Raw genomic sequence first — 27,332 nt, 5'->3', positions numbered from 1 at the left:
GAGGCAAGTCTTGAGATTGTGTGGCAGTTCTTTATGGAAAATATTTTTTCTTCATAAAGATTATCTATAGCTTTATTACTTTCTGGCCATGAAAATATTGCTACTACTTAATGCAGCGCTACTTTTGTCAATCAAGAATTTCCCAGAGGAGCGGTTCATAACGTAGCAGTGTTCCATTCTGTGTTGATACATGGTTACTTTAAAGTGGCTCTATCTTTATTTCGAGATTGATGGCTAGCTTGGGAAGCGCTAGGTGCAGCCACTTCTGCAAACCCAGCTGAATTCAGCACCTGATAGAGGTCCTGTCTGTACCCCACTGTTAATTCTTGCTTCAATGACCTTTTAAAAAAACCTTTCTATTTGACCTGTCAAGGAATGTTTAAATGAAATCAAGGACAGTATTTCCTATTGCATCTTTCCATTGTATTTTTTTTCCACACGGAGCTGTTGTTCCTACGTAAAGTCAAAGACTCAAATTAAAACGAATGCCGCATCAATTTCTTTTATAAGGTTTTCAATTTCACATGGCATCTGGCAAGCAGCCTTCGTTTGTATTTTCCGCTAAAAGGCCTGGTGCGGTGGGGGTGGGGAGGTGGGGGGGAAGGGAGCAGGTGCCTTGGGGCAGGGTGGGGGCGCCAGTGAGTAGACAAGAGGGAAAACTCTTCAGAAACAGTAAAATCAATAGGGATTTGAGTTAAACCCCACCCCCCACCCTCCTCAAAGTCTCTACCCTGTGGTTCAAATACAAAATGCCTGCCCAAACCAGAAGACAAAGTAGCTACCCACAACTACAGGGCTGTGACCTTCTGAACCACAAGGCTGCAGTGCTCATCCCACCACGTCTCCCCACTGCGGCCGCCTCCTGTGCTTATGTAGCGGGGGACCACAGCTCCCACAAAGCTCCGGGCACAGAGTCAACTGTAATAATGTCATGACAATTACTGTCAGAGGGGTTACCAAACTGAAGGTAAATGTCAACCACTGTGCGTGAGAGAAAAGATATAAAATGTAAAACAATGTCAGAATAAACTGGGATAAGAGGATATGTCCCTCCTCTCAAACTCTGGATGCTACAGGAGACATCGCTTCCTGATTTGCTTCATCTTCCTAGCAATGGAAGGATGGTATACTCATAGGGAATCACTCTCTCTCTCTTATTTTTTGGTGTTTTTTTTTTAAGATTGATTGATTGATTGATTGATTTGACAAAGAGATCACAAGCAGGCAGAAAGGCAGGCAGAGAGAGGGGGAAGCAGGCTCCCTGCTGAGCAGAGAGCCCCATGCGACGCAGGGCTCAATCCCAGGACCCTGAGATCATGACCTGACCCTAAAGCAGAGGCTCAACCCACTGAGCCACCCAGGCACCCCAAAAGGAAATCTCTTAAGGCAATACTGCATGGCGACATTAAGCCCAGTAAGAAAAACGGTCTCCATTACTTTAAGTTGTTGAAAAGATATTTACTAGAATCAGATATCCATTCCCAGTAAAAATTTCCACCCAATTAGAAAAAATGAAGATGAATTTTTAACACCATAAGGAGTATCTTAGACTGATAACCTGGGGCAGAATAATAGCAAAATACTTGCAGCATCTCCGTTAAATTTTGGAGTATGGCAAGAACGCAGAAAGCTGGAATTCCTGAAAAGCACAAGATATAACAGTCATCTAAGAATGATTATGTAGAACATTAGAGCTCTCTGCCCTATGTCATGGGCCAAAATAAATTTCAGGTGGGTGAGAGAGCTCAGTGCAGAAATGAAATAAACAACAAAAGAATAATAGGAGAAAAAGGCAATTATGAACTGATTTTGTACTCAAGAAAGGGATTTATAAGGATAAAAATGATCATAAAAATAGAATTAACTATATTTCTCTATTTTAAAAAAAGGAAAACCTAAAAAGCTAATGATAAATTGACCAAATATTCTTGATGGTGATAGCAGGCAAACAAATTATATCTGTTATGAGGATTTATTTTTTTTTTTAAAGATTTTATTTATTTATTTGACAGAGAGAAATCACAAGTAGGCAGAGAGGCAGGCAGAGAGAGATAGAGAGGAGGAAGCAGGCTCCCTGCTGAGCAGAGAGCCCGATGCGGGACTCGATCCCAGGACCCTGAGATCATGACCTGAGCCGAAGGCAGCGGCTTAACCACTGAGCCACCCAGGCGCCCTGTTATGAGGATTTAAAGAGCTTTTTGAAATTAAAAAAGAATATTTAGCCTCGACAGATTGGTAAGGATGTGAACTAACAATTTAAGATAAGGTCTTCATCCTGAGAAGAACATAATAATCATAAGATTAAGAAGTAGGTAATATTATACTCATTTTATAGATGAGACAACTCAGGTTTAGAAAGATTAAATAAGTTGTCCAAGTAAATGGTAAAAAATAATTCAAACTCAATTCTGAGTTCACACTTTTTTATTCCTCCAGTCTGAAAGAAATTGCTAAAATTATTGATAAGGTAGACTATATATGAGTTTTTAAATTTGGTGCATACAAAAAAAAACCCATAAAATTATAAGGTAAACCACATTCTGGGAAAAGTCTCTGCAACCTCTATGTAATCATGATTATTTTCTTTAATATATAAAGAGCTCTTGCAAAGCAACTGGGTGTAGTCTGAGACAACAGAAGAAAACAGGTAAGCACCATGAACAGACAACACATAATTATAAATATTAAAAGCCACAAATATGAAATTTTGTAACCTGGTAATCTAAGAAATCTAATTCAAAGAATGATGAAATATTATTTCTCAAATATGACATTTTTAAATGATAAAAAATTATAATAATCAATAATAATATGGGTAAGGTTTCAACCCAATAAGAAATGATTAAATTATGGTGCTAAACTAAGACAGACTATGTCTTGTACTAAAACCATTTTTCAAATGATACCTGAAACATAGGAACAGCCTTCCCCTCGTTCACTAACAGGGTACTATGAGATTTGTGCCCATGTACAAAACAAATATTCTTATATCTAAATTATTTTTTAAAAAATACATTGTAGCATTAGACATTGTAATGTAGACCATTTTCAGTTTCTTCTAGATCTGTTTCAGTGTTCTCCAAGTAGTCTCAATTCAGTATGATTGATTTTCAGTCAGAAATGTTTTCAAGGGGCACCTGGGTGACTCAGTGGGTTAAAGCTTCTGCCTTCAGTCCAGGTCATGATCTCAGGGTCCTGGGATTGAGTCCTGCATCGGACTCTCTGCTCAGCAGGGAGCCTCCTTCCTCTTCTCTCTCTGCCTGCCTCTCTGCCTACTTGTGATCTCTGTCTGTCAAATAAATAAATAAAATCTTCAAAGAAAAAAAAAGAAATATTTTCAAAGTTTTGATAACATAAAGACATATCCCCTATCAATAAGAACACCCTAAATCTATAGAAGTTGTTTTAAAACTTACAAAATAACTTGATAGAAATGATCCCATTTCATTCATTCTACAACCCTGTGAGAGAGACACCAGCACCACTTTACAGAAGAAATAGCTTCTCTTAAAATAAAATGATCATATTTCCTTACGTCTTCCAGGGCAGGGCATAGGAAAGAGCTCACCCCAGTTGCAGACAGTAAGGAGGTCCCCCAAAACAAAATAAATCTTTTAATTATAAACATGCCCTCCAGACAATTCTAAACAATATGAGTGGTAAACACTGCTCCCTAAAAAATCTTTGGTCAAAACTGTAAATGCTGCAGTTCCTTACTGCTGAGTTTTAATGGTATGTACATTCACTTCTAATTAGCATCTTGTTATTACCTGTCCTTTTATTTTTATTTTTACTTTTTTTTTTAAGATTTTATTTATTTATTTGACAGAGATCACTAGTAGGCAGAGAGACAGGCTCAGGCAGGGTGGTGGTGGGGGAGCAGGCTCCCTGCTGAGCAGAGAGCTCGATGCGGGCCTCGATCCCAGGACCCTGGGATCATGACCTGAGCCAAAGGCAGACAATTAACCAACTGAGCCACCCAGGCACCCCTTACCTGTCCTTTTAATAAGCGCTATGTTCTGCATGAGAGTTAGTTCAGAGAACTCTTGGTTACACAGTTGGCACCAACCCACAGACTTGGTTTACAAGAGTCCTTTCCTAGAATATGTTTGTGAAAATTGTCAAATCTTTCTTATAGTACAATTATATATCCCCAAAGTAAATGGTAAGTTTGAAATCAACAATGAAAAGAACCATGCTTTGCAAAAAACAAAGAAACAAAATTTGAAGGACTTCAATTTTATTATTCTTTTGCGGCCATTCAAGTTTTTAATTTGTGTTGAAAATTCAAAAACAGTGAGACAGCACGAACTATCAAGTATAATACTTTAGTTTGGTTAAGTGCAAATGTTATGTCATAGATAATACGTTTACTGTAAGGTTCGAATACTTTAAAATCAAAATGTACTCCTTATTTTAATTGTCAATTGCTTTAAAACTAAAGAAGAAATAAAGTATTTGTTTTATTTTATCTCATGGCCACTACTTAAAATAATTTTGTCTCTAGGGGTGGGTATTAAAATTATACACTCTGTGTCAAATACAGTAGGTATCCTTCTAGTCTTATTATAGAGTTCTGGGAGTTCTAGGGAAAACATTTTAAAACTTGGAATTACTGTTTGTTATGATTTGGGTAAACAAAAAATGCATATCAGTTGTTTTCCTTTTCTTTCAGACATGTTTCAAATGAAGTAGGTCTTATTCTGTTTGCATTTATAACTTTATGGAAACCTAACAGTAAGGTTTTTGGAACTCATCAGACCATTTATTTCAATTAGCAGCAGTAATGAAATCTCTTTAAACTATTAGATGTCACTTAGTCTCTATGTAAGACAGATTGTATCCTTAATGCCTTTTGGCATGATCCACAATTATTTACCCTTAATAGTTTTTGCATTGACTGAAAAGGAGAATTTCCTCCTTACTCTTCTCAGGCCTCCCAAGTCTGAATCGGCAGTTGATCTGAAATACCATTTTTTTCATAAAACTTAGAAAATAACTGTTAAAAAACCATCAACTCAAATTCAGAGAGTAGCAATAATAAGCCAAGGGCTCAATGCTGCCTCTAACTCTAACAGGCCATAACCTCAAGGGGCTATTCCTATCATGGTTCTTGGGGAATTTTCCCTTACTATAGGCAATGTTCTTCCAAATACCTTAGGATACCCTTCTCTATTTCGACGACCAGCCCGGGTCAAGTCTACATCATTTGATTTACCTTACTTTCAAGAAAATTCATTTCAGAACAAACTTCCAGTGAACTGAAATCTGAGCATTCTAAAAAATCTAAAAAGAATGACATTTTTAAAACTTAACTCTTCTTTCTTTGTCATAGTATACCTTAGGCGACAGCCTAAGATCACATATAAGGTTCATGAGGGCTTTCTTTCTTTCTTTTTTTTTTTTAATGATTTTTATTTATTTATTTGTCAGAGAGAGCGAGCATAAGCAGGGGGTACGGAAGGCAGAGGGAGAAGCAAACTCCTCCTGAGCTTGGAACCCGATGTGCGACTCCATTCCAGGACCCCGGGATCATGACCTGAGCCGAAGGCAGATGCTTAACCGACAGAGACACCCAGGCGTGCCCAGGAGGACATTCTTAACCCTGGTATCCCTGCCTTAAGCATCTTTTTTTGCACGCAAGAGTGAGAGGGGAAATGAGAACTCTGACTTCTGTTAAGACTTGAGATGACAGGGTACAGAAAAGCTTTCTAAAAACAGCAGGACTGGGGCACCTGGGTGGCTCAGTGGGCTAAAGCCTCTGCCTTCGGCTCAGGTCATGATCCCAGCGTCCCGGGATCCAGCCCCGCATCGGGCTCTCTGCTCAGCAGGGAGCCTGCTTCCCCCTCTCTCTCTGCCTGCCTCTCTGCCTACTGTGATCTCTGTCAAATAAATAAATAAAATATTTAAAAAACAAAAAAACTTAAATAAATAAATAAAAAGCAGCAGGACAAGCAAAGGAAAAGCTGTAAGAACACCAAGAGACTACCCAAATGGAGATTAACTGAGAGAGTGCTGCAGTTTACTCATGTCTATGCACAGTTTACTTAACTTCTCCCCTATAGGACCATAAGCATCTTTACACTAATTATCTGTTGGGAGAGTCCATAACTAATGTCTTGCTCTTCGCAGATATGTAGGGAATTGACTTGTGTTTTGTTGAGGTATTCCGTACTTATGACATGGATACACAGTAAGAGCATATTTTTAAGAATTCAAAAGTAGGAAAAGAATTATAAATATCAGAAAATTTAAAACCACTTTAGAAGTCATACCAAAAAAAAAAATTCATTTTTTTCAGATTCTGTCTTCCATTCCATATTTTATTGACACAACTCTCAGATTTGATTCCAAAGCACTTTAGGTGTGTACCCCAAACCAGATCCTCCTCAGAAGAATGAAGGCCTGCACCCACCGACCATGTTCTAAAAAGTGCTCTACAGGCACTAGACCTTCAGAAAGGTTTTGAGTAACGGAAATCTTGTGTTCTACCAGGTGACTGATTTGGAGATTATAATCTAATTTTGAATGTCTAAATTCTGAAATGTGTATATTTTTATTTATTTTTTATTTAAAAAAAAATTATTTTTATTATTGTATCCTCAGGCAATAAATGACTAGGCATCATTTGTAATAAAAATCTGCCACTGGAAAAAAAAAATCTGCCACTGACTAGGGTACCTGGGTTTAGACTCAGTCGGTTAAGCATCTGCTTTCGGCTCAGTCATGATCCCAGGACCCTGGGATTGAGCTCCGCATCGGGTTCCCTGCTCAGCAAGGGGCCTGCTTCTCCCTCTCCCTCTGCCACTCCCCCTGCTTGTGTGCTCTCTCTCTCTCTGTCAAATAAATAAGTAAAATCTTAAAAAAAAATCTGTCCCGATTAATTATCAAACACACCTATCATCAGGAATGAAACCTGAGCCAATGGATTTTCTATACACAGCTGATGTAAGACCACTAGGATGGAAGCTAAACCACCTGAGCAAGGTTACATCTGGCGTACAGAAGCTAACTCGGGCGAGCACTTACCATGAGCCAGGTTACGCATCCGGCCAGTAACCTGCTACTTTCTCAGTATCTCAGTACGTACCAAGCAAGGCCAGCAGTCTACCTTCTCTGTCCTACCTCCAGCGGGTGTATAAAGTCTCCAGCCTATGCCACAATTTAGTTCGCAGGGTTCTTGGTCACCTTTCCCTTCCACTGGTCCATTACATTGACGACAGTATGCTGCTTTGACCTGGCAACAAGAAGTCGCAACTACTCTAGAATTAATTGTAAGATTTGCATGTCAGAAGTTGAGACGTCTGACACAAACTGAGGGGCCTCCTACCTGGATGAAACTTTCAGAGGCCCTTGGGGGGGGGCATACTGAGATATCCTTTCTTAAGTGAGGATAAGTTGTTGCATCTGCCCAACCCCCAAAACCAAATATGAGGCACAAGGCCTAAACGCGCCTCTTTGGACTTTGGAGGCACCCTATCCCTCATTGGGATGCACTACTGCAGCCCACTGACTGAGACACTAGGAAAGCTGCTGGCTTTGAGTGCGGCTGGAACCAGAGAAGGCTCTAGTAACAGCCGTGCTGCCACATCCTGGACCATCTGCCCCAGCAGACCCCGGGGTGCTTGAAGTGGCAATTGCAGATACAGAGATGGCCTTTGCAGGTTTTGGTGGCCCCTATAAGTAAATCGCAGCACAGACCCTTGGGATTTTGGAGCAAGATTCTACCAAACCTTGGCTTTGAATTTGTAGCCTCCAGAACTCTGAGAGAATACGTTTCTGTTGTTCTATAGACCTACTTTGTGGTACTTGATGACAGCAACCCCCGGGATCTGATACAAATTATAGCCTGGCAAGTCCTCAGTTCATCTCACTCCCATAAGGCCCTCCTAAAGCAGTCCCTAGCATTGTCCACTTTCTGCAGAGGGGCTCAAGTGCCCGAGCACGAAGCAGAGCTGGGACCGGACCCCATAGTCTGTTCCGGAGCCTGGGCTCTTCACCACTGCAGCACAGTGTCGGCAAAGAGGACCTGTCCGATGTACAGAGCTCTCCCACCTGGAGGAGCTCCCTGAGCGGCCATAATGCACCGAAAGCATGCGGGCCCGTGGGGGAGCTTGGCACGTTTGGGCCCACAGCCCACTGCTGCTGCAGAGGGGTCTGAAGCATGGGAGGTGACTGCCCGCATGTGATTGGAGGGCTGCCGGCAACGCCCGCAAATACCTGGTATTTCACAATGACAGATTTATTTCCTTAAGGGCAGCAGGCCCACAAGCAGGGTCCAGACTTGCACGCCCTGATGATGAGCACCTTCTTAAATTCTGCAGTCATGGCCCTGCTTCAGAAGTCTGCTTCCCCCGGCCCCCTTTAAGATTTTACTTAGTTATTTATTTGACAGAGAGAAAGGGGGAGGGAGAGAGAGCAAACTTGAGCAGGAGGGAGGAACAGATTCCCTGCTGAGCAGAGAACCCTACTCCCCTACTCGGGCCTCCATCCCAGGACTGTGGGACCATGACCTGGACTGAAAGCAGCCGCTTAACTGATTGAGCCATCCATGTGCCCTCAGAGGTTTGCTTTTTAAATAACCTGCCCAACTAGCATTTTCATTCCCAGTTCTTCGAAAATACTTAATGAATAAACATACTTTGATTTTAAATTTCATCACTGATAATCTTCAAGTTTTGATGGAAGTTGGTCTTTTTTTTAAACACTTACAACAAACACAAATGCAAAATTCACCACCCTCGGCATTTATAGAAACAATATTCAACCATTTTGTTTGTTTCCAAGGGCAGTCTGCCTTGCACAGGGCCTCATCTGGATGCGTTTGGCATCTTAGGAGCTTGAACTACCCTATGTTCACCTACAAATGGACCTTGAGAGCTTGTTTGGAGGTTGTATCAGGGGAACGCAACATTTTGTATACCCTTGATCAAAGAACGGTCCCCCTATATCAAGGAAGATAGTTCTCTTGGCCAAGTGCTGGCGGCTTTAGGAGGGAGGCCTGCAGAGCAGTGAGGGGGAAGAGGACACCCACCCAGCCATCCAGAGCAGTCAAACCAACCCTGGAGATCAATGGGGTGACATGTTGCAGCCAGATCGCCTTCATGTCCCACATTCAACTTTTATATGGCACTCTTCCCACACATCAGATACTGGGTTAGGCCCCCCACAAGTACATCCATAGCTATAAGAAAGAACCATGTCTGTCCAGTTCATCTGTCTCATTTGTTGGCCCAGTTCACTGTGATAACCCAGGGCCTACCTGTTGAGGAAGGTCAGTGAGGGAACATGACCACAAGTGGACCCAAGAGCTGGACCCCAGCCATCGGAGTCTCCTCACCTCCTCCCCATCTTTAGAATGAGTATTACTCCCACTGTTCCCATGCTGAGAGGCACTTCAAGAACACAGCTTTGAGAGCATAATGCGGTACTGAGATCATCTGAATGACATACGGGACTATACCCGGTTAAACCCTCTCTAGAGACCTTTAAGATTCTGGAGGCCACAGCAACTACTTTCAAGATACGGCTCGAGAGCAGGGGAAGCATAAGTGAAAATGAACTTTTGGGACTTCATTAAGATCAAAAGCTTCTGCACAGCAAAGGAAATAGTCAACCAACCAAAGAGGCAACCCACAGAAGGAGAAGATATTCAAAAATGACACCACAGACAAAGGGCTGATATCCAAGGTCTATAAAAAAAACTCCTCAAACCCAACATACACAAAACAGAAAATCACATCAAAAAATGGGCCAAAGACATGAACAGACACTTCTCCAAAGGAGACATACAAATGGCTAACAGACATACAAAAAAATGTTCAACTTCACTAGTCATCAGGGAAATACAAACCAAAACCACACTGAGATACCACTTTCACCAGTTAGAATGGCAAAAAATTGACAAGGCAAGAAACAACAAATGTTAGGAGAAGTTGTGGAGAAAGGGGAACCCTCTTACACTGTTGGTGGGAATGCAAGTTGGTGCAGTCACTTTGGAAAACAATGTGGAGGTTCCTCAAATAGTTAAAAATAGAGCTGCCCTATGAGCTGGTAATTGCACTACTGGGTATTTACCCCAAAGAAAAGAAGGGCCATATGTACCCCAATGTTCATAGAGGCAATATCCACAATGGCCAAACTGTGGAAAAAGCTGAGATGCCTTTCAACAGATGAATGGATAAAGAAGATGTGGTCCCTATATGTAATGGAATATTACTCAGCCATCAAAAAGGATGAATACCCAACTTTTGCATCAACATGGAAGGGACCGGAGGAGATTATGCTGAGTGAAATAAGTCAAGCAGAGAAAGTCAGTTACCACATGGTTTCATTTATTTGTGGAACATAAGGAATAGCATGGAGGACATTAGTAGAAGGAAGGGAAAAATGAAGGGGGTGGACATCAGAGTGGGAGATGAACCATGAGACTGTGGACTCCAGGAAACAAACTGAGGGTTTTAGAGGGGAGGAGTGTGGGGGTACAGGTGAGCCCAGTGATGGGTATTAAGGAGGGCATGGATTGCACGGAGCACTGGGTGTTACAGGCAAACACTGAATTGTGAAACACTACATCAAAAATTAATGATGTACTGTACAATGACTAACATAACACAATTAAAAAAAAAAAAAAGATCAGCAAGATCAAAAATAAATAAATAAATAAATAAATAAATAAATAAATAAGATTCTGGCTGGCAGGTCCAGGACCTCCAGAGAGCTCCTCACGGTGCATCTGCCCCAGACAAGCCTCTCACGTCAGTTCCTTGTTTATCAAACCTGCCAGCTGCCGACCCGGCCTGGTCTGCCTTTCTCTCTGGTCTCTCTGTGGACAGGGGCTGGTTTCCAATTTCACCTGGGGACTCTGGGGACCTTGAACCAACATGGGAACAGGGTGCTCGGCATTCCTGAGGGTTGCAGACAGGCAGACGGATGGCTTAGAGTCCGAATGTTAGAAACTCTTTAAAAAGTCAACTACAAACAGCGTGAGGAAAGCCGCCTCCTTCCGGGCCCTTCCTTTTCACCATGTTCCAATGAGGGACTAAGAACCACAAAAGCCTAGAAGGATCTTCATTTGCCCAGGCTGAGGATACTTGAGGATATTGATTTGAGTTGGGAGAACTGAACTTTTCCAGCTTCCCATCTGTCCCCGACAACATCATGAAGGCAGAGGAATTCTGGGGGAGGAATATTTTTTGTCATTTCAGCTCTGCCAGGACCCAAGGCAAAACTCCAAAGTTTTCTTCCCCAGCTTCTGTCTTTCTACACATTTCTATATCCTCACCTTGGCACAGACACAGAAGCCCTCGTGCCACCTCTGTCTCCATATTCCTTCATCCTGGGTCCTGTTCCCCAAACACCCATTAACAGACCTATTACCACGGGAGTCCTGTTATGTAATTAGATTCATGCGGAGGTGGGAATGAAGCCTAACGCTCTTACGGCATTATTAAATAAGGTTATACTAACTCAAACAGTGTTAACGGGTAATGCATGCCAAAGAGATACGTTTCATGTGAAGAAGTGGAGAAGCCTGCCCCATCCGCTATCTGCCTGAAGACCTGCTTTCTGCTTTTCCAAGTCTGCTAGTAAACAGAACGCCTTTAGAGCCCCGCAGTATTCCCACCTACCTCACCACGTTGCCCGGCACTGCCACACGGCCCAGGGCTTGATACAGCCTCACACGTAGCCTGCCGCCTGCACCCTGTACACCAGAACGACAAGGACACCGTCTATATACATGGGCTTACGTATATCCTAGAAGCACTACTGCTCCATGTTTATGCTTAAGCATAGCCACACGCACCAGATCATAGCAGCCAATATTTGTATATGAACACAACCTTCTCCATATACCTCTAATCCCTCCACCTCCCCCCTCACTGGTATCAGATAGTCAGAGAGACACACCAGTGCTCCTCAATGTCACCCCACCTCAGCCATCCTTCCTCTGCTCCTTCCTAATATAAGCAAATCCGCCTTGCCTAGAAGCAAATCCACCTCCTTCTAGTGCTTTGGGCGCGACTCCCCCCCACCTCCTCCAAGACCTTGGCCTGTGGGACATCTCCCTGTCTCTGGCTCTCTGTCACCAACACTCAAAGAGGAGTGTTGAGCTCCTCTCATCCTTCAAAAAAGTAACTCCGCAAAACCCTTCTCTTGACTTAGTCTTGGTCTTAGGTCCGTATTCTCAGCCAGACTTCATTAGAAGGTTGTCATGGTACATCCAGAGAATGGGATGCTATTCAGACTCAGAGAAATGAGCCGCTGAGCCAGAAGGAGACACACAGGACCAGTAAGTGCATATTACCAAGGGAAAGAACTACATACTGTATGCTTCCAACCGTGGATGTTCCAGGAAAGACAAAACTGTCAGAACAGGAGAAAGATCAGTGGTTGCTAGGCGTTCCGGGGAGGACAAACAGGTGGAACATAAGTGGATTTCTAAGAGAGTGAACATAGTCCAGAGGCAACATCTTTCTCCCCAAATGTGATCTTCTTTCGGGTCCTCTACCTCGTCAGGGAATAGCATTGCAATCCTAAGGCAGAAATCTGCATGTCACCCCGAGCTTTCCCCTCACAGCCCTGGCATCCAAACCGTCATCAAGTTCTGTCCATTCCACCTCTCAATTACCTCCACTGCTCCTCCCCAACTCACTCCCCCAGTCCAGGCCACCTGTAAATCTCCCTGGACTCTCCAAAACCTAACTGTTCACCCTGCCTCTGCTCAGGATCCACCAACAGCTCCCTCTCAAGATACACTCCAAATTCCTAAACAGGAGGTCAAGGCCATCCAGGACCAGCCACTGAGTGTCTTTCCAACTCTTGCCTTTCCCTCCAAGCATTCTTGGTCCAGGCAGACTGAGTTCCCTTCAATTCCTGTTGCCCACTCAACTTCCTGCCTTCCTGGCCTTTGCACATACTGTTCTGTCTTAGAACCCTGCTCTTTCTAGGGCCACACTTTCCTAACCTTCGGTTCTCTGACTAAATGCCAGTTCTGGAAAGCCTGCTCCGACCCACCTCACTGTAAATGAAGTTAGATGCACCTGCCCACAGCATCATGCACTCCCCACAGAAGTAATCATCACACTTTAGCATGACTGCTCATTCCACTGTAGGTCTTCCCTGCTACACCCCAAGTTCTGTGAGGGCGGGGCTTCTGCATCCTGCCAAGCACAGCAACCTAGAGCCTTGAGGGAAGCCTGGTGAAGAACTGAGATCATATGCACAGAGCTCTATCTAATTCCTACCCTATGAAAACATATCCCCATCCTACTAAGGCAGCAATCACAGCAGTCACAGAAGCTATACACAGGATAGAAAAGGGACTTGTCTACTGCTTTTTGATTTCAAGCAGAGTTCTTTCAAGGCTCCTGCTTTTCCAAAGCTGCAGACTTGCTTTGGAAAACAAAGGGGAACTTACTTTGAACTTACATTTTAATTACTTTCTTTGGAAAAACAAAGGAGTACTTACTTTGAACTTAGATTTTAATTACTGTCTTTGGAAAACAAAGAGAAACTTACCTTTTACTTACACTGCAACTCACCTAAGAGGGGACAGTGGCGGCACCTGGTAACATGAGGCCAGGCCAGCAGCACAACAGCCCAAACCTTAACTCTTCCTGAAGCAAATTCTATAGTCCTAAAGCCCTTTCTGGTCATTCTTAGGAAAACTCCTCAATTTACTCTCCTCTATAAAGATTTGCTATTCCTGCCTTGACCATCCAGGGTATAAACCCACTTTCAAGCCATCCAATAGTCACACACACACACACACACACACACACACACACACACCACAGGGACTGATGATTCAAATGACTATAAAGGCGAAGTGAGGCTCGCTCAAGTAAGCAGAATCCTAAATGCACATAATGAACAGCTACACATTCCTATCATGACAGAGCCAAGCAATCCAGAGATATATAATGTGGATCACATTTTAAAGAAAAGTCCTGGCACTATCTACACAGAAACAAGCTGCATCAGAAGACAATTCTCAAATAATTTAAAACCTGAAACTTTAGAGGCAATGCACATATAAGCAACAAATTCAGAATGACCAACGTGGTCTGGCGCTGTACAACCGAACCCTCAGTTTGAGATACAGTACTTGTATTTCAGTTCCTATTCTCTGTTTTTCTTGAAACAAATTGGGTTTTTCTTATAGCAGATATAGAAAACTACAGGAATAGAACTTTGTTTTTCTTTTTTTTACAATTTAATTTGCCATCTTTTTTTTTTTTTTTTTTTTTTTTTATTCACGGGCAGAATACCAATGGAGGTACGAAACTACTTCTGCCCTCACTCTATTCTTTCATCTGTTCAAGACCCAGAATTAAGTGTGTACAGGAAGTGAATTAGGTGTATCTTTATTATCGAACATTGTTCTAGGATTCATATAGAAATTGACTGAAGTAATCATTTACACAGAAAGAAAACAGTATTATGACACAAGGTGAAATCTTCTTGTGTAAATCACACTTGCTCAAACGCACTACCATATCACACACTGATCTAGGCAGTCGGGTACAGTCCGAAGCCTACACCCACACATTTCATGTCCATACAAGAATCTTTCTCAGCTTCTGAAGTTTGCTATCGATGCCTGTGTTTTTAAGTATCAGAACCAAAACGTGATACTTCCTGAACACCACTCTCCGCTCCCAGCCTACCCTCTGCTCTGCCCCCTTGCCCGATCACAGCTCTGGTCCCGAAAAATAAGCAAGCCCTAGGGACACACCTTACTCTCTATAGCCCCTTCTGTCCAGACGTCGACCTGCGCCCTTGCTGTGTGCCCACGTGCTCACATTTTCTCAGCTCACACCCAATTCACTTCCTGGGAAGCAAATCACAAGAGTGTGACTGGGCTGAACTCCTCTGACCTGCTATCTCCAGGAATGAGCCTTATACGAATGACCCAGCCCGCCTATCCACACCAGACATAACTAACGCTGCCTGCTTGGGAAAAGTGTCCTTTCCTCTGTCTTCCCGTTTGGGCCACACATCAGTAACACAGAGTGGGTAACTGAAATATGTGTTTAACTTGAGGCAAACTGTCCTTCAGACCTGCCCTATTTATTTTTATAAAAACAAATTTATACTCCCGAGCATGGTGTCTGAAGTGCTTACCTTTCTTGCAAGATAACGTATGGACAATATTAAACCCTTCATTCATATCTACCTTAACCACTTTTTAGAAAGTTTCCACTTGCCCTTCCTTAAATCCAGACGTTCTGACCATGAATTAAGAATATAAAGCAACTCAGAGGACTAAGATGAGCACAAAACATTTCGATAATCCGAATTTTCCTGTTCAGGTGCTGTGTTCACAGCTGTTCTCCCCGCCCCCCCCCTCCCCTGCCCCGCAGAACTAGGTAGCACCGGTAATCCCCAAGCCTGCTTGGGGTTTCCCAGGCAACGCTGCCCCCAGCTGTAGCTTCTTCCCCACCTTTTCCCTCTGGGCTTCTCTATATGATTTCCAGCTGAGGGGCAGCTTTGCCTGGGAAACCCCAAGCAGGCTTGGGGATTACCTGTGCTACCTAGTTCTCCCTTTCAAGGCAGGACCCTCTACTTGGATGACTCCAGAAGCCTACACACTTATCTGGAGGGACAGCTCTTGTATGAAAATAAGACTTTCTGTTACTTAATTATTCTACGCCTAAGTCCATATTTCAGTAGCTTCCATAAACTCCCAGTTCTTTCCCTGTGATTCCTCCCCAGGAATTCCTCACTGGCCACAGAAAATCTCACTTCCTTGGGCTGTGCTCTCTCCTCCCAAAGGGAAGTCCACTCAGACTTTCTAGAACTAAGAGTTGTGCCTTCTTCAGCTCATCTAGATTAATAGTAAATTAAACTGGTGACCCAGCAAAGAGCTCAGCAGTACCTCCTCACTGGCCCCATTATGTCCAATGTCTTTAGCACGGATTCCCTCCCTGTACTTAAGTTGAAGAAACTACCCCAAGTGGACTGACACTTAACTCTTCCCCCAGAATGTCCATGTCAGTGGTTCACTTTTCAAATTTGCAGCAGTGAAGGCATTCGACTGTATGGAACCGATAACGACAGGGTCTGATTTCCCACTCTTAAGACTTGGCCAATTTCCCTTTGGAAGTTTCTCAAAAAGGGAACGCCTGTAGTGCTAACCGTTTCAGTACCCTTCAGACCTAAGCACTACTACGGGGGAGGCGGGGGGTGGGGGGATCCGGAGTTGCCCTTTGCTCCTGGAGTAGGGCCGCTCGTCCAGTTCTCCACAGTAGAGCACCAGACATTAACCCGAGTCTTGGTCCTAGTTTAGAACTGACTCCTGGGATCTTGCCTTACCAGCCGCTGGTGACACCAGGAAAGAAAGCATAAAGAGCGAACACAGAAAGAGACAAGATCCCAAGTACCCCAAGCATCCTTGCCTCCCCGTCGTCACCTGGAATGGGCTGCAGCGGCTGGGCCGTGTCCCCTCCCGCCGCGCGCCCCGCGCGGTCCGGGCGGTGCCTCCTTACCTTGCGGGAGTACGGGGGCTTGCTCAGGTGGATGCCGTCGCGGACGAGCTTATCCCTGATCATGATCTTCAGCTTCAGTTTGGGGTAGCTCACCAGCTCCCTGCTGCGGGGGGCGGCCGTCTGGCCGCGGGGGTCCCCGCGGGGGCCCGGGGTCGGGCCGCCGCACGGCTCCCCCCGGCGGCCGGTGGGGACGGCGACAGCGGGCGGCGCGGGCGGCGCGGGCGGCGGCTGCGGCTCCAGCGTGAAGTAGAGGCCGGCGGCGGCGGCGTCCTGCTCCCGCAGCCGGCGCACGGCCTCCAGGATGCGGCGGCGGTGCGCGGGCGCCAGCACCCCGATGGCGTCCAGGTCCGGGTCCCCGATCTGCTTGCACACCTCCAGATCATCGTAGCCGTTATCCACGAAGGACTCGGCGTACTGCGGGAGCTGCAGTGCTTTCAGCCACTCGTAAACTATGTTGGTGCACATGGTGGCACTGGAACCCCACGGACAAGAGCTGTTCCAGCGCCCGAGCGGCACGGGCGGCACCAGTTCTGGGAACTTTTAATCCTGTCCTCCAAGGGGAAAAAGAAACAGCAGCGAAGTTTTCCGTCCAAAGGAAAAGGGGAGCGTCGAAACCGGAGAGCCACCAGGAGAAGCCCTAGGATGGAGAAGCGTCCAAGCGGCAAAGTGAATTCCCCAAGCAGCCTGGAGCTCGCAGGCTCTGGCGGCTGGGCGAGCCGCTCCGCGCCGCCCCTGGATGCGCCGCCGCCGCCGCTGCCGCCGCGGGGAGGGGCGCGCGGCGGGCGCGGGAGGGGGCGGAGGCGGGCGGGGCCGGCACAGCCCTCGGACTCGCGCGGGGTCAGCGGCGCGCGGGGCCGCCCCGGACTTTGCTGGCCCGGGACCGGCCGGGAGCCCCGCGCCGCATCTCGGCTTCTGGCCGCCGCCGGCGTCTGAATGCGCGCCCCACGCTGGGGAGGCGGCTCCTCCGCGCAGACCCGCGGCCGCCCAGGAGCGCCTCGTCTTCGGGAGGGCGAGTCGCTGCCGTCCTCCTGGTGCGCGGGGGGTGGCTTCTAAGCTGCCGGACTCCCGCAGCGGCCTTGGATCGCTTTGTACATTTCTTTTTAAGCCGATTTCTCTAGCTCGTGGACGGCTCTGCGCTCACTTCTTCTCGAGCCTCCCCGACTTCAGCCGGCGGGCTAGCCCGCCGCCCAAGGGCAGGTCCCCGCCGCCCGACCTCGTCGGGCGAGGCTGCGAGGCCAAGTTTCCCTCCTCCTCGCCCAAGCCGAGCTTCACGCCCCTTCCTCGGAGCCGGCGCGCAGGCGGGAGCGGTCTGGTTTCTTCCGTGGACGCCAGCCCAGAGCCCCGCGCGGTGGCACGTTAGCCCGGCGGGTGGGCGCGACCAGGGGGCCGCCCGCGTCCAGCCCGCGCTGCGTGCCGCCCCTTCTCACTGCAGCTGGGAGCGCGGGGCGGCGGAAGAAGCTGGTGCTTCTACCTGGCTCGCCCTTCCTCGGCCCCCCGAGTCTGCGAAAGTTTGGGATGGGTCGTACTTTCCCCTAGGCAGGCGCATTCCGCTCCCCCACCCCCGTACTATCTGCCAGGTTCTTTGACCCTAGTTTCCACTGTGCTTCCAGTCCGGTCCGCCCACAGTGAATTCTGCCCGAGCTCCCCGGGCAGCTGTCCCCAGGGTCGCTTCCAGGCGCTCGGTCCTGGAGCTTGGGGGGAAGAGCTCATTCCTCCCGCCCGAGATCGCGGGGACATTGACAAGCTACCATCCCCTCGCTTTAGAGACGCTCGGACATCTCCGCCCGCGGCACTTTCTCTCTAGGGAACAGAATCAACCCAATTCGCCTGTCTTGCTGCTGCCTGGGCAAACGCCTGGGCGTGGGGACCCGAGCGGCAGGTGGAACAGATAGAGTGCATCGCCTTAATTTCCTTAATCATCTGACCTCTGGGGCTAAGATCATTTTGGTCCAGGTACTCGGTGGGGCAAGTTCACTGTCTTCTTTTCGCAGAAGGGCGATTCGACTTCGCACCTGAGGTGTTTCAGGACCTAAACTGGGCGCTGTCCCTGAAGGAATCCCGGTGGGGAGTGCCATTCGGGGGCCCGGACCTTGGAGACGGACAACTGGTGATTTCAGAGTCCTTTCCAAAACCGCGCTTTGGCTTTTTGTTTGTTTGTTTGATTTGTTTTGTTTTAGGGAGAGGAGGTCCTCTTTTCCTGAATCAGAAGAGCTTAACCCCTTTACGGACACAGATCTCTTAAAAAACCAAGACAGCTTTGACTCTTTTGCCTACACCCGACGCAGAGGCACACCCCAAATGTTCCCCACAGTTTGGGGGTGGTAGAGGAAGGGTGTCTGGGTTCCCAAGCTCAGGCACTAGCGGATCCCACATTAGGAACGCTAACCGCCACGAAGAACCTGCCAGGAAGAAACCTGTTGCGGAGTCAGAGGGGGACCCGAGCGTAGAACTGTCAGCCCCCACCCCGCGCTGGGTCATCAAGGCCACGCCTTCCGGAGCCCGAACTAGGGGGTGTGTTTCTCCAGGGTGCTGGGATGCTAGAAGCGTCCAGCCCTTTCGGCCCCGCGCTGCTGTGGCCTCTCCAACGCCAAAGCAGACTCACAGTGCCCCCTTGCGGTCGCACACGCGAATTTTAAGGCGTTGTCCAAACACGTTTTATTCAGCATAAATGAGCTGAATCAAAGCTTTATATTAGTTCCCTGAGCCCCTTTCAAATCACAAATGTTACATCACATCTACCTTTATTCCCCAACTCTCTTTCATCAGAGACTTTGATTTTTAGGAGGAAAATATTTTAGCAGTTTGAATTTATGCTGCTGAAGACCTAGGAGATAATTATTTAGAACTCACTGTATGTCAGGCATCCATGCTTGCGTCTCCTTGTCTGTGACTAAGTATTATAACGGGTATTTTACAGAAGAAGATATTGAGAAAGAATAACACTAATTTGCCTCCCAGGAGGTCACTGTTCACGAAGGAGAAAGGGTTAGAACTCTGGAGGAATAAACTCAGCCCCTGTCTCCTGGCAACTGACCTTCCCAGGCTCCAGGGTATGCTGGAGGAAAAATTGGACCATTTCTAAGAGGAGAGCCCCCCTTTCTTGTAGACTAGGAAACTTAAAGCTCCGGGGTTTTATCATTGTGGACTTTTTCCTTTCCCAAGTTTTGTGGAAAGCCCTGCACTTCTGCTTAGCCGTTATCTGCTTACTTATATACAGCCTTTCCCCCAGGGAGCTTAGACATTCACCTTGTCTCATTAATCCTCTGTGAAGGCAGCAAGTATTTTTATTTCCATTTTATAATTAGTGAAACTGGTTTGGAGGAAGATAAATGACTGGCCCAAGGTCATACAGTAAATCAGGACGGAGACAAGAACAAACTTGCCATGTCAAACTGTCTCCCCAATAAGCAGCCGTGATTCTCTTTTATTTATAGGTAAAGTCACCATCCAATTAGGAAATAAAGCATTCTAGTGCTCTCTTCGGAAGGGAAACCTTTTATAAATTAATCAGTTGCTAATCAGACATAAATAAAACTTACTGTTACCTCTAGAGAAAACCTGCTATCTGGAGACTTGTGAACTATGATGCTTTCTGTAGATATCCTTCTACTACTATTGTCTCCTACACTTGCTCACATCTTTTATGTGTGAACCCTCAGGCTTCTGTCTTTTTTCTTTCCCCAAGACTTTATTTGTTTATTGAGAAAGAGAGGGAGCTCACAGAAAAAAAAAGAAGCAGACTCCCTGCTGAGTAGAAAGCCCAGTGTGGGACTGGATCCCAAGACCCCGAGATCATGACCTGAGCTGAAGGCAAACCCTTAACCTACAGAGCCACCCAGGCTCCTGTCTTTCTACTGCTTGCCGTAGCCCAGTGAACCTAAACAGAGTTAGTTCTAGAGGCTACTAATGTGATTTCAAATGCTGAGGTTTTATAGCCTAAATGTGTCTCTACCTATGGCTAAAGTCAAAGGTCAAACTGGCAAGAATGATTGGCTAATTTTAAGATTTCGAACTAGGGTTTGAAAAGTAGGAGGCCCTTCAAGATTATCTCAGACATCCACATTTACACGGAAGAGATCAGGGCTCAAGAGGGTCAAGTTGTTTACCTAAGATCACACAGCTAGCCCATGACAGAACCAGGACAAGAGCAGGATCTGTTTCCTCATATGTTCCCCGCAAGGTTGCCCTATTACCTCATTTTTTTCTGTAAGTGCCTGGCTTCTGTCAAAACCATCCATTTACTCATCAAATGTTTATTAGGTTGGCATTCCAGTGCCAGTCACTGAAGGAAAAAGAGAAGGGGTTTCTTCATTAATTGGAACTGGAGAGGTTTCAGCATTTTAAATATGTAAAGGATAAATAGATAGTTTTTTATATATTCATTCATGAATTAGAAAGATTACAAAGGTGATATTTTCTAATATCTTTAATTATCTAAATTCTATGAATCATAACATTAACCAAAATCTAAAATTGAACTATATTTCATATCCAGACAAAAATGTACTTATAAAAACAAGTGGCTATTATGCTCCTAGGCATAGCCTTAGAACAAATTAATTTACTCAACACGCACTGTCAAGTACCTATAATTTTACAAGTACTTCTGAGTGGTATTGCTTTATTAGAGGTTTTTTTTTTCTTACATAAAAATTTATGCAACATTTATCATGCTGTTTATTATTTAATATGTTTGGAGCCAGATTTATTTATTTATTCATTTATTTACTGCAGAAAGAACTTCTTGCCTAATGAAAATCAAAGGAAAAGTAGGTTGTGGAAAAAGTTTCTTTTTAGGCACCACTTTAGAATTGTTTTGTGCTGGTAATAACACTGGCAAAATGCCCATTGATACTCTCAGTGTAATAAATTAATGATAATTATATTCATGTTTTAAATTCTAAATATCAAGAAACAGCTTTTCCACTTTGCTCAAACTCTGTAGCTTGATTTAAGGATATAGAGTGAAAAATAATGTGTTCTGAAATTTTCTTAGTACCACGGAATGTTTCATAGCATTTTATTTCAAAAGATAAATGTTCTTACGTGGGGTGTGTAAAAAATAAATTCCATTAACATCTATTAAACGTCAGTTCCTAGGGTGTCTATCCTTGTAAAAGTCAAGGATATATAATACTAATCTTAAAATGCAGAATATGTTTTGCCTCTCCCCAACTATGAGCTAAAAAGCATCTAGAAGGAACATATGCTATAGGGAGAAATGAGAACAATACGCTCGAGTGATGTAACGGGCAATCTGTTCTCCAGGGGCTGGAAGTGAGGCGTTGGGTTGGCAACTACATTAGGGGCAGGCTGGGTGGAGGCGTCTGTTAAAATGTCTGAGCTGTATACATTATACTTGTGTGTGACAACACGTATATGCAAGAAGGAGAGACAAGGAGCAGTAGGGAGTAGCGGCGGGATACCACTGGATGACTCATTTCTATTATAACTGGCCTTTCTTTCTCTAAGGAAGGAACAAAGGATAAAAAAAGAAAAAAGTGTTCAAGAAGTCAGAGACCAGGAGGTCACTCACTGAAAGAGAGCCAAGCAAGAAGCTAATAGCGATAGACAATAAAACAAGATTCATTTTTAAAAATTCTTATCCTCTAATCTCTGGTAATCCCCAAATGGTCTATTTTTTTTTTTCTTTTTTATACCCACAAAGAGGGGGAAAGCATTAGTCCAGTGTCTCCTAAGGTAAAAATGATAGGTGGAGTATTTTGTTAAGTAGCAGTATACAGCTCTTAGGACTTTCTTTCTTCTTCTTCTTTTTTTTAAATCCAACTTAGCAAAATTACCTTAAAGTTAGGTTGGAGAATCTCATACAAGTGAAATGATATTAATAAAAGCTATTTCAGACAAATGCAACTTCTTTATGTAATCACAACAATGAATGTATGATCCAGTGTACAAACTGAATAACTATTAGCTGTTCCCATCTAGCAGTTGTCTTCCATTCAGGAGCTGGGGCAAACGATTTGATGGAGACTACTTCCGGAGATCTACTTGGCTCCTGATGACTGAGAGGTTGTATTTTATCTCTTCTGAGGCAAAAGAATTCCGTGTGGTTTTTAAAAAATCGTTATTCCTTCTTATTTTGTTTAAATTTGCCATGGGAGGGGACACCTAGCTGGCTCTGTTGGTAGAGCATGTAACTCTTGATCCGGGGGTTGTGAGTTTGAGTGTAGAGATCACTGAAAAATAAAATATTTTTTAAAATTTTTGCTTTTGGAATATATACTCTAAAACTCTCAATCCTTTACTTAGAAGACATTGGCATACAGTTAGAACTTCTTGTCACTTCCAGATTTGGAGGTAGGTAGTGTGCATTGCAGTTTTGAAATTCTGACTTTTGAGATCATTTGTGATATATGTAGGAATCTTAGACTTTTATTTATGAATGCTGAGTGGCAGATCAGATCCTTGGAATAACAAAGCCCCATTCCTAAAAGGATGGTTGACAAATCTGGTAATAGTACATGTTCTGACTCCAAGTTTAAAACTTTAAATTGTATCAGTTTCACCAAAGTCAAATTTCAGACTCTCCCTTGGGGTTGTTCAGCTATCTTGTCTGAGTGAGCCCAGACCCCTTGGAGGGTCATGGTCTTGGCAGCATGCTTTTAGGATCTTCTGACCTCGAAGAACTTGCTAGAATCATGGGCAAAGAGAAGGGGTCTTCAGGGATCTGCCCAGAAAAAAATATAAATGAAACATTCTTTATATTGTATACCAGGATAAATACCAAATGGATCAGAAACTTAAAAATGAAACAATATACTTATTAAAAGAAAACATAAGTATATTCCTCTATAACCCAGGCATAGGAAAGACTCTTAATTTTGCTTCAATTTTCAGAAGTGACAGGGAAAAAATTGATAGCTTTGATTATATAATTATAAAAAATGCATGGCAAACAAATAAAATAAAAATGTAAAAATCAAATTAACAAAGTAAAAAAAATGACACCCTGTAGGAAAATATTTATAACATGTATGACAATCAAGAACTGATAGAGTTAATATCAAAAAAAACTCTAAAGATAGAAAAGGGAAAGTCAGAAGACCTATGAGAAAGTGGGACAGACAGTTCTGAGTAATAATGCGGATGGAAATCCATTTGACCTATTCTCCACCTTCCCCAAATAAAAGAAAAGCACATTCAAACTATACTGAGAAACCATGGCTTACCTAGCAGATGAGCAAAAATCTGAACGTTTAGCAGCACACTCTGTTGCCAAGCTGTAGAGAAAGAAACATTCTCACAGATTGAGAGTAAAAAGGCAAGATGATAAGGCTTCTATGCTAGTCAGATTCAGAAAAATAAAGTTCACATTATCTAATTAAAAGAGAACGGTTAACCAAGTATTGAATCTAAAAGACAAAAAGTATATCCTGAAATATCATAATGTAGTAATTCCGGGAAGTAGCTATTATCCCTAAAAGTTGAGGAACCGAGGAAACAGGTTGGGATTGATGGAATGCAGAAACTTGGAAGGGGAGCCTTGCTGAGCCGGGATCCAGAATCCTGAAAAAGTTATGCTGCCTGATTGCTTAGGAAAAAGGTGTGAAAGTGTGTTACCTGATTTGTTAGGAGAAAGGACCCCGTGAGCTAGGATCAGACATTTGAGGAAAGAGTACTTTTTGGTTGGTGTAGGGACCGCAGCAGTTCAAAGGATGCCTCACAGAGCTGAGGATTGGTTGGAGACTGGTTGGAGTGGAAAACTCAGAGAGGTTTCTAGGCATATAGAAAGTTAGAAGGTGTATCCTACCCTTACTGGATGAAAAACTGTTTGGGGGTGACCTGACAGGAAGAGGATCTCCTTTTTCCTGCCATGTAGTTTGTTTCTACCACACTGTTACCAAAACTGAACAGGGTGCTTCCTGGGACAGCAGAAATGTGGCAAGCTGAGTCCCAGTGTCAGCATCTCAAAGTGGAGGATATAATGCTGGGCGGAGAGATGAGAAAACAAAACAGAACAAAACAAAAAACGATAGAGGGGGATTTGGCAATATCCAGCAAATCTCATGTTCTTTTTACCCTTCAATTTAGCAATCCTACATTTATGCATCTGTCCCAAAAATAATATTAGTGACAATTCATTCCTGCACTCCTTTTATTAGCTAAATGTTAGAACCAGCCCAAATGTCCATCAATAAGGGACTGACAGAATAAGCTATGGAATAAGCTAACACAATGAAATAGTTGGCAACTGTGGAAAGGAATGAAGTTTATCTCCATGCATTAGCATGGAGTGATCTCCAGGATATATCACTATTTGGGGAAGAAAGAAAAAAAAAAAAAAAAGCAAGCTGGAGGAAAGTACGTATAGCATGCTACTCTTTATTTAAGGAAGAGGTGGTATGAATATATGCCCTATAATTTCAGAAACGGTTACCCAGTTAGAGATAGATGGATGGAAAATGTGGAAGGGATGGGGACAGGACTTAGACTGTAAATAATTTTGTTTCATAGATTTGACTGTGAAACCATGAAACATAATCATAAAATTAAATTTTGAAAGGTAACTTCCCCAAATTAGAAATAAACAAAATAAATGAAATTGTTTGTTTTATATATAAATTGGCATAACTACATAGACAGGAGCTATCTGGGAGTCTTTTAAAAGTAGTAATTTGACCATACACATCTGATGGGATTACCTTGGAAAAAAGAACAGAGACAGATAAAAATTGTTTTCCGTTAGGAGACTGTTGTTGGTAGTATATGAATTATTATGCAGAGATTATTATGTATATAATGTGGCATAAATCAAATGAGTAATTTCTGGTGTTGAGATCCAATATTTTTGGCACAACTGAAAGAAGAACAAGTTATAAGATCAATAAATTAAAAAGAAATCAAAGAACTCTGTGGTCCTAAATTTTAATCTACAATGTCAATATGAACTCATGGTGTATTTTATCTTAAAAAAAAAATTTCTTAGCTCTGTATACAAAACGGTTTAGAAAAAACCTGACCCTATAGTAATGAGACCTCTAGAACCTAAGCTGTATTTTCTAATACTGTTTCTCACTAAAAAGAACAATGGTTCTTTAAAGAAATGCCTGAAAATCAAAATAAGACAAAGCAACAACAAAAACCTGACTCCAGATTTGGAAGGAAATGATCAAAATTATTTTGGAGAGTTTTGTCATATCAGAAGGCAAAGTATTTATCAAAGAATGCTAGACATGCCAAAAGGACTCAGCAACTAACTCAATAAGCTCGTACCAGATACTTTCAGCATTATCAATCATGATCATAAATGTAATGAATTGAAACTGATCAAATATGTTTAAATCCACAAGTCCAATGATATTTTAATAAAACCCCAATTGGTAGCTTTTAGAGGATATTGGAAAAGCATGTCATTACTTTAAAAACTGGTACAAAAAGGGAATGAATCTAGTGTCCTGCTTGAAAATTTAGAATATCACTAATGTAACTATAAATACAGTAATATATTTACCAGTAAATCTCAAAGATTCCCTGAGACTCTTTTAGGGGCACCAAAAATTCACAATTATTTTCATGGTAATGTAAAAACATTATTGGCCTTTTTCACTAACTTCATATTTACACAGCTGGTACCAAATGTAGCAGTGGACAAAACTATTGGTGTCTCAGCACCCACCTATCAAGGAAGTGGCACCAACTCTACTACTAATAGTCATTGCATTCTCTATGACCACATACTACAAGAAGAAAATAAGCCAGTTTCATTTCAGAATGTCCTAATGAAGCACAAAAATTAATTGTGTTAAATCTTGACTTTGAGTATTTAAAAGAAGTATTCCATGTAATAAATGGGAAATATACTTAAAGCACTTGGGCTCAATACTATCTCTGACAGTCATTGCCTTAAAAACCACTTGTGTGATAGTTTGAATTGCCAGCTGAACTAGCCACTTGCTTCATGGAACACAATTTTCACTTTAAGGAAAGATAGGTGGTTGTCAAGACAATGACTCTGTTGCCAGTGGTAAGATTCAAGCTTTTCAATAAAAATTTAAATTTGAGAAACTTTAGTTGGCCACCATAAGCTTGACAGCTTCCCAACACTTTTAAAAGGCTTTTAAAAACCAACATCAATGATTATTAATAAATTTTTATATTGAATAATGAAATATGTCCACATTTAGAAGATCTACACATATCAGTGACTCAATATTTTCCAAATATTATCACAAAATCATGTATGATAAGAGATCTATGACAAGAACAAGATAAACCAATGGATTTTAATATAACAATATGAAAATCTCATTGACATGGTTTTGGATTTCACACTGTAACTAACACTTTGAAATTGGCCATTTGTCAAGTTTTGGTATAGTATCTAAGAAGAATATCTGCAATTATCTAAAAAGGGTATTGAAATAATCCTTTGACTTGCAACAACACATCTTTGTGATGTTAAAGGGTATTGAAATAATCCGTTGACTTGCAACAACACATCTTTGTGATGTTAGTTTTTTATGTGCTTCAACTAAAGGAACATATTGTAACAGATTGAATACAGAAGCAGATAGAATATTGTCTTCTATTTTATTAAACTAGACATTAAAGAGATCTGCAAAAATGTAAAACAACACTCATTCTTATGAAATTTTTATTTTGGAAAATATAGTTATTTCCTTTGAAATTATGTTATTTATGCTAGCATGTAAAGGTTAATTATTGTTACTTTAAACAAATAACTGTTTCAAAGTTTTCTTAGTTTTAATTTCTAATGTGAAGTATCAGTAGATAAAATCCACATAAACAGAAGATCTGTAATCCCAAGGCTGACAGCATCACTGAAAGAGTGACATTCAGACATTATTTTATCACTTC

General features: G+C 43.1%; 1 protein-coding gene across 2 annotated transcripts in view; it reads right to left on the bottom strand.

Moving 5' to 3' along the window:
• The window catches only part of SAMD5 (sterile alpha motif domain containing 5), an 81,249-nt gene extending 64,000 nt beyond the window's left edge, over window positions 1–17,249 (bottom strand). Inside the window, exon 1 of one of the 2 annotated variants that reach the window (XR_009404262.1) lies at window positions 16,494–16,582. Coding sequence is in view for 1 of the 2 variants with exons in the window: in XM_059399201.1 (XP_059255184.1) it covers window positions 16,494–16,958 (465 nt within the window). In the remaining variant the exon portion in view is untranslated. Of the gene's footprint in view, window positions 1–16,493 lie in introns of both variants that reach the window. The other variant, XM_059399201.1, reaches the window with a different exon arrangement.
• Window positions 17,250–27,332: the final 10,083 nt, after the last annotated feature.

This window comes from Mustela nigripes, chromosome 5 (genome assembly GCF_022355385.1).
Source record: "Mustela nigripes isolate SB6536 chromosome 5, MUSNIG.SB6536, whole genome shotgun sequence".
Classification (NCBI taxonomy): Eukaryota; Metazoa; Chordata; class Mammalia; order Carnivora; family Mustelidae; genus Mustela; species Mustela nigripes.
This window is presented reverse-complemented; position numbering and strand designations above follow the sequence as displayed.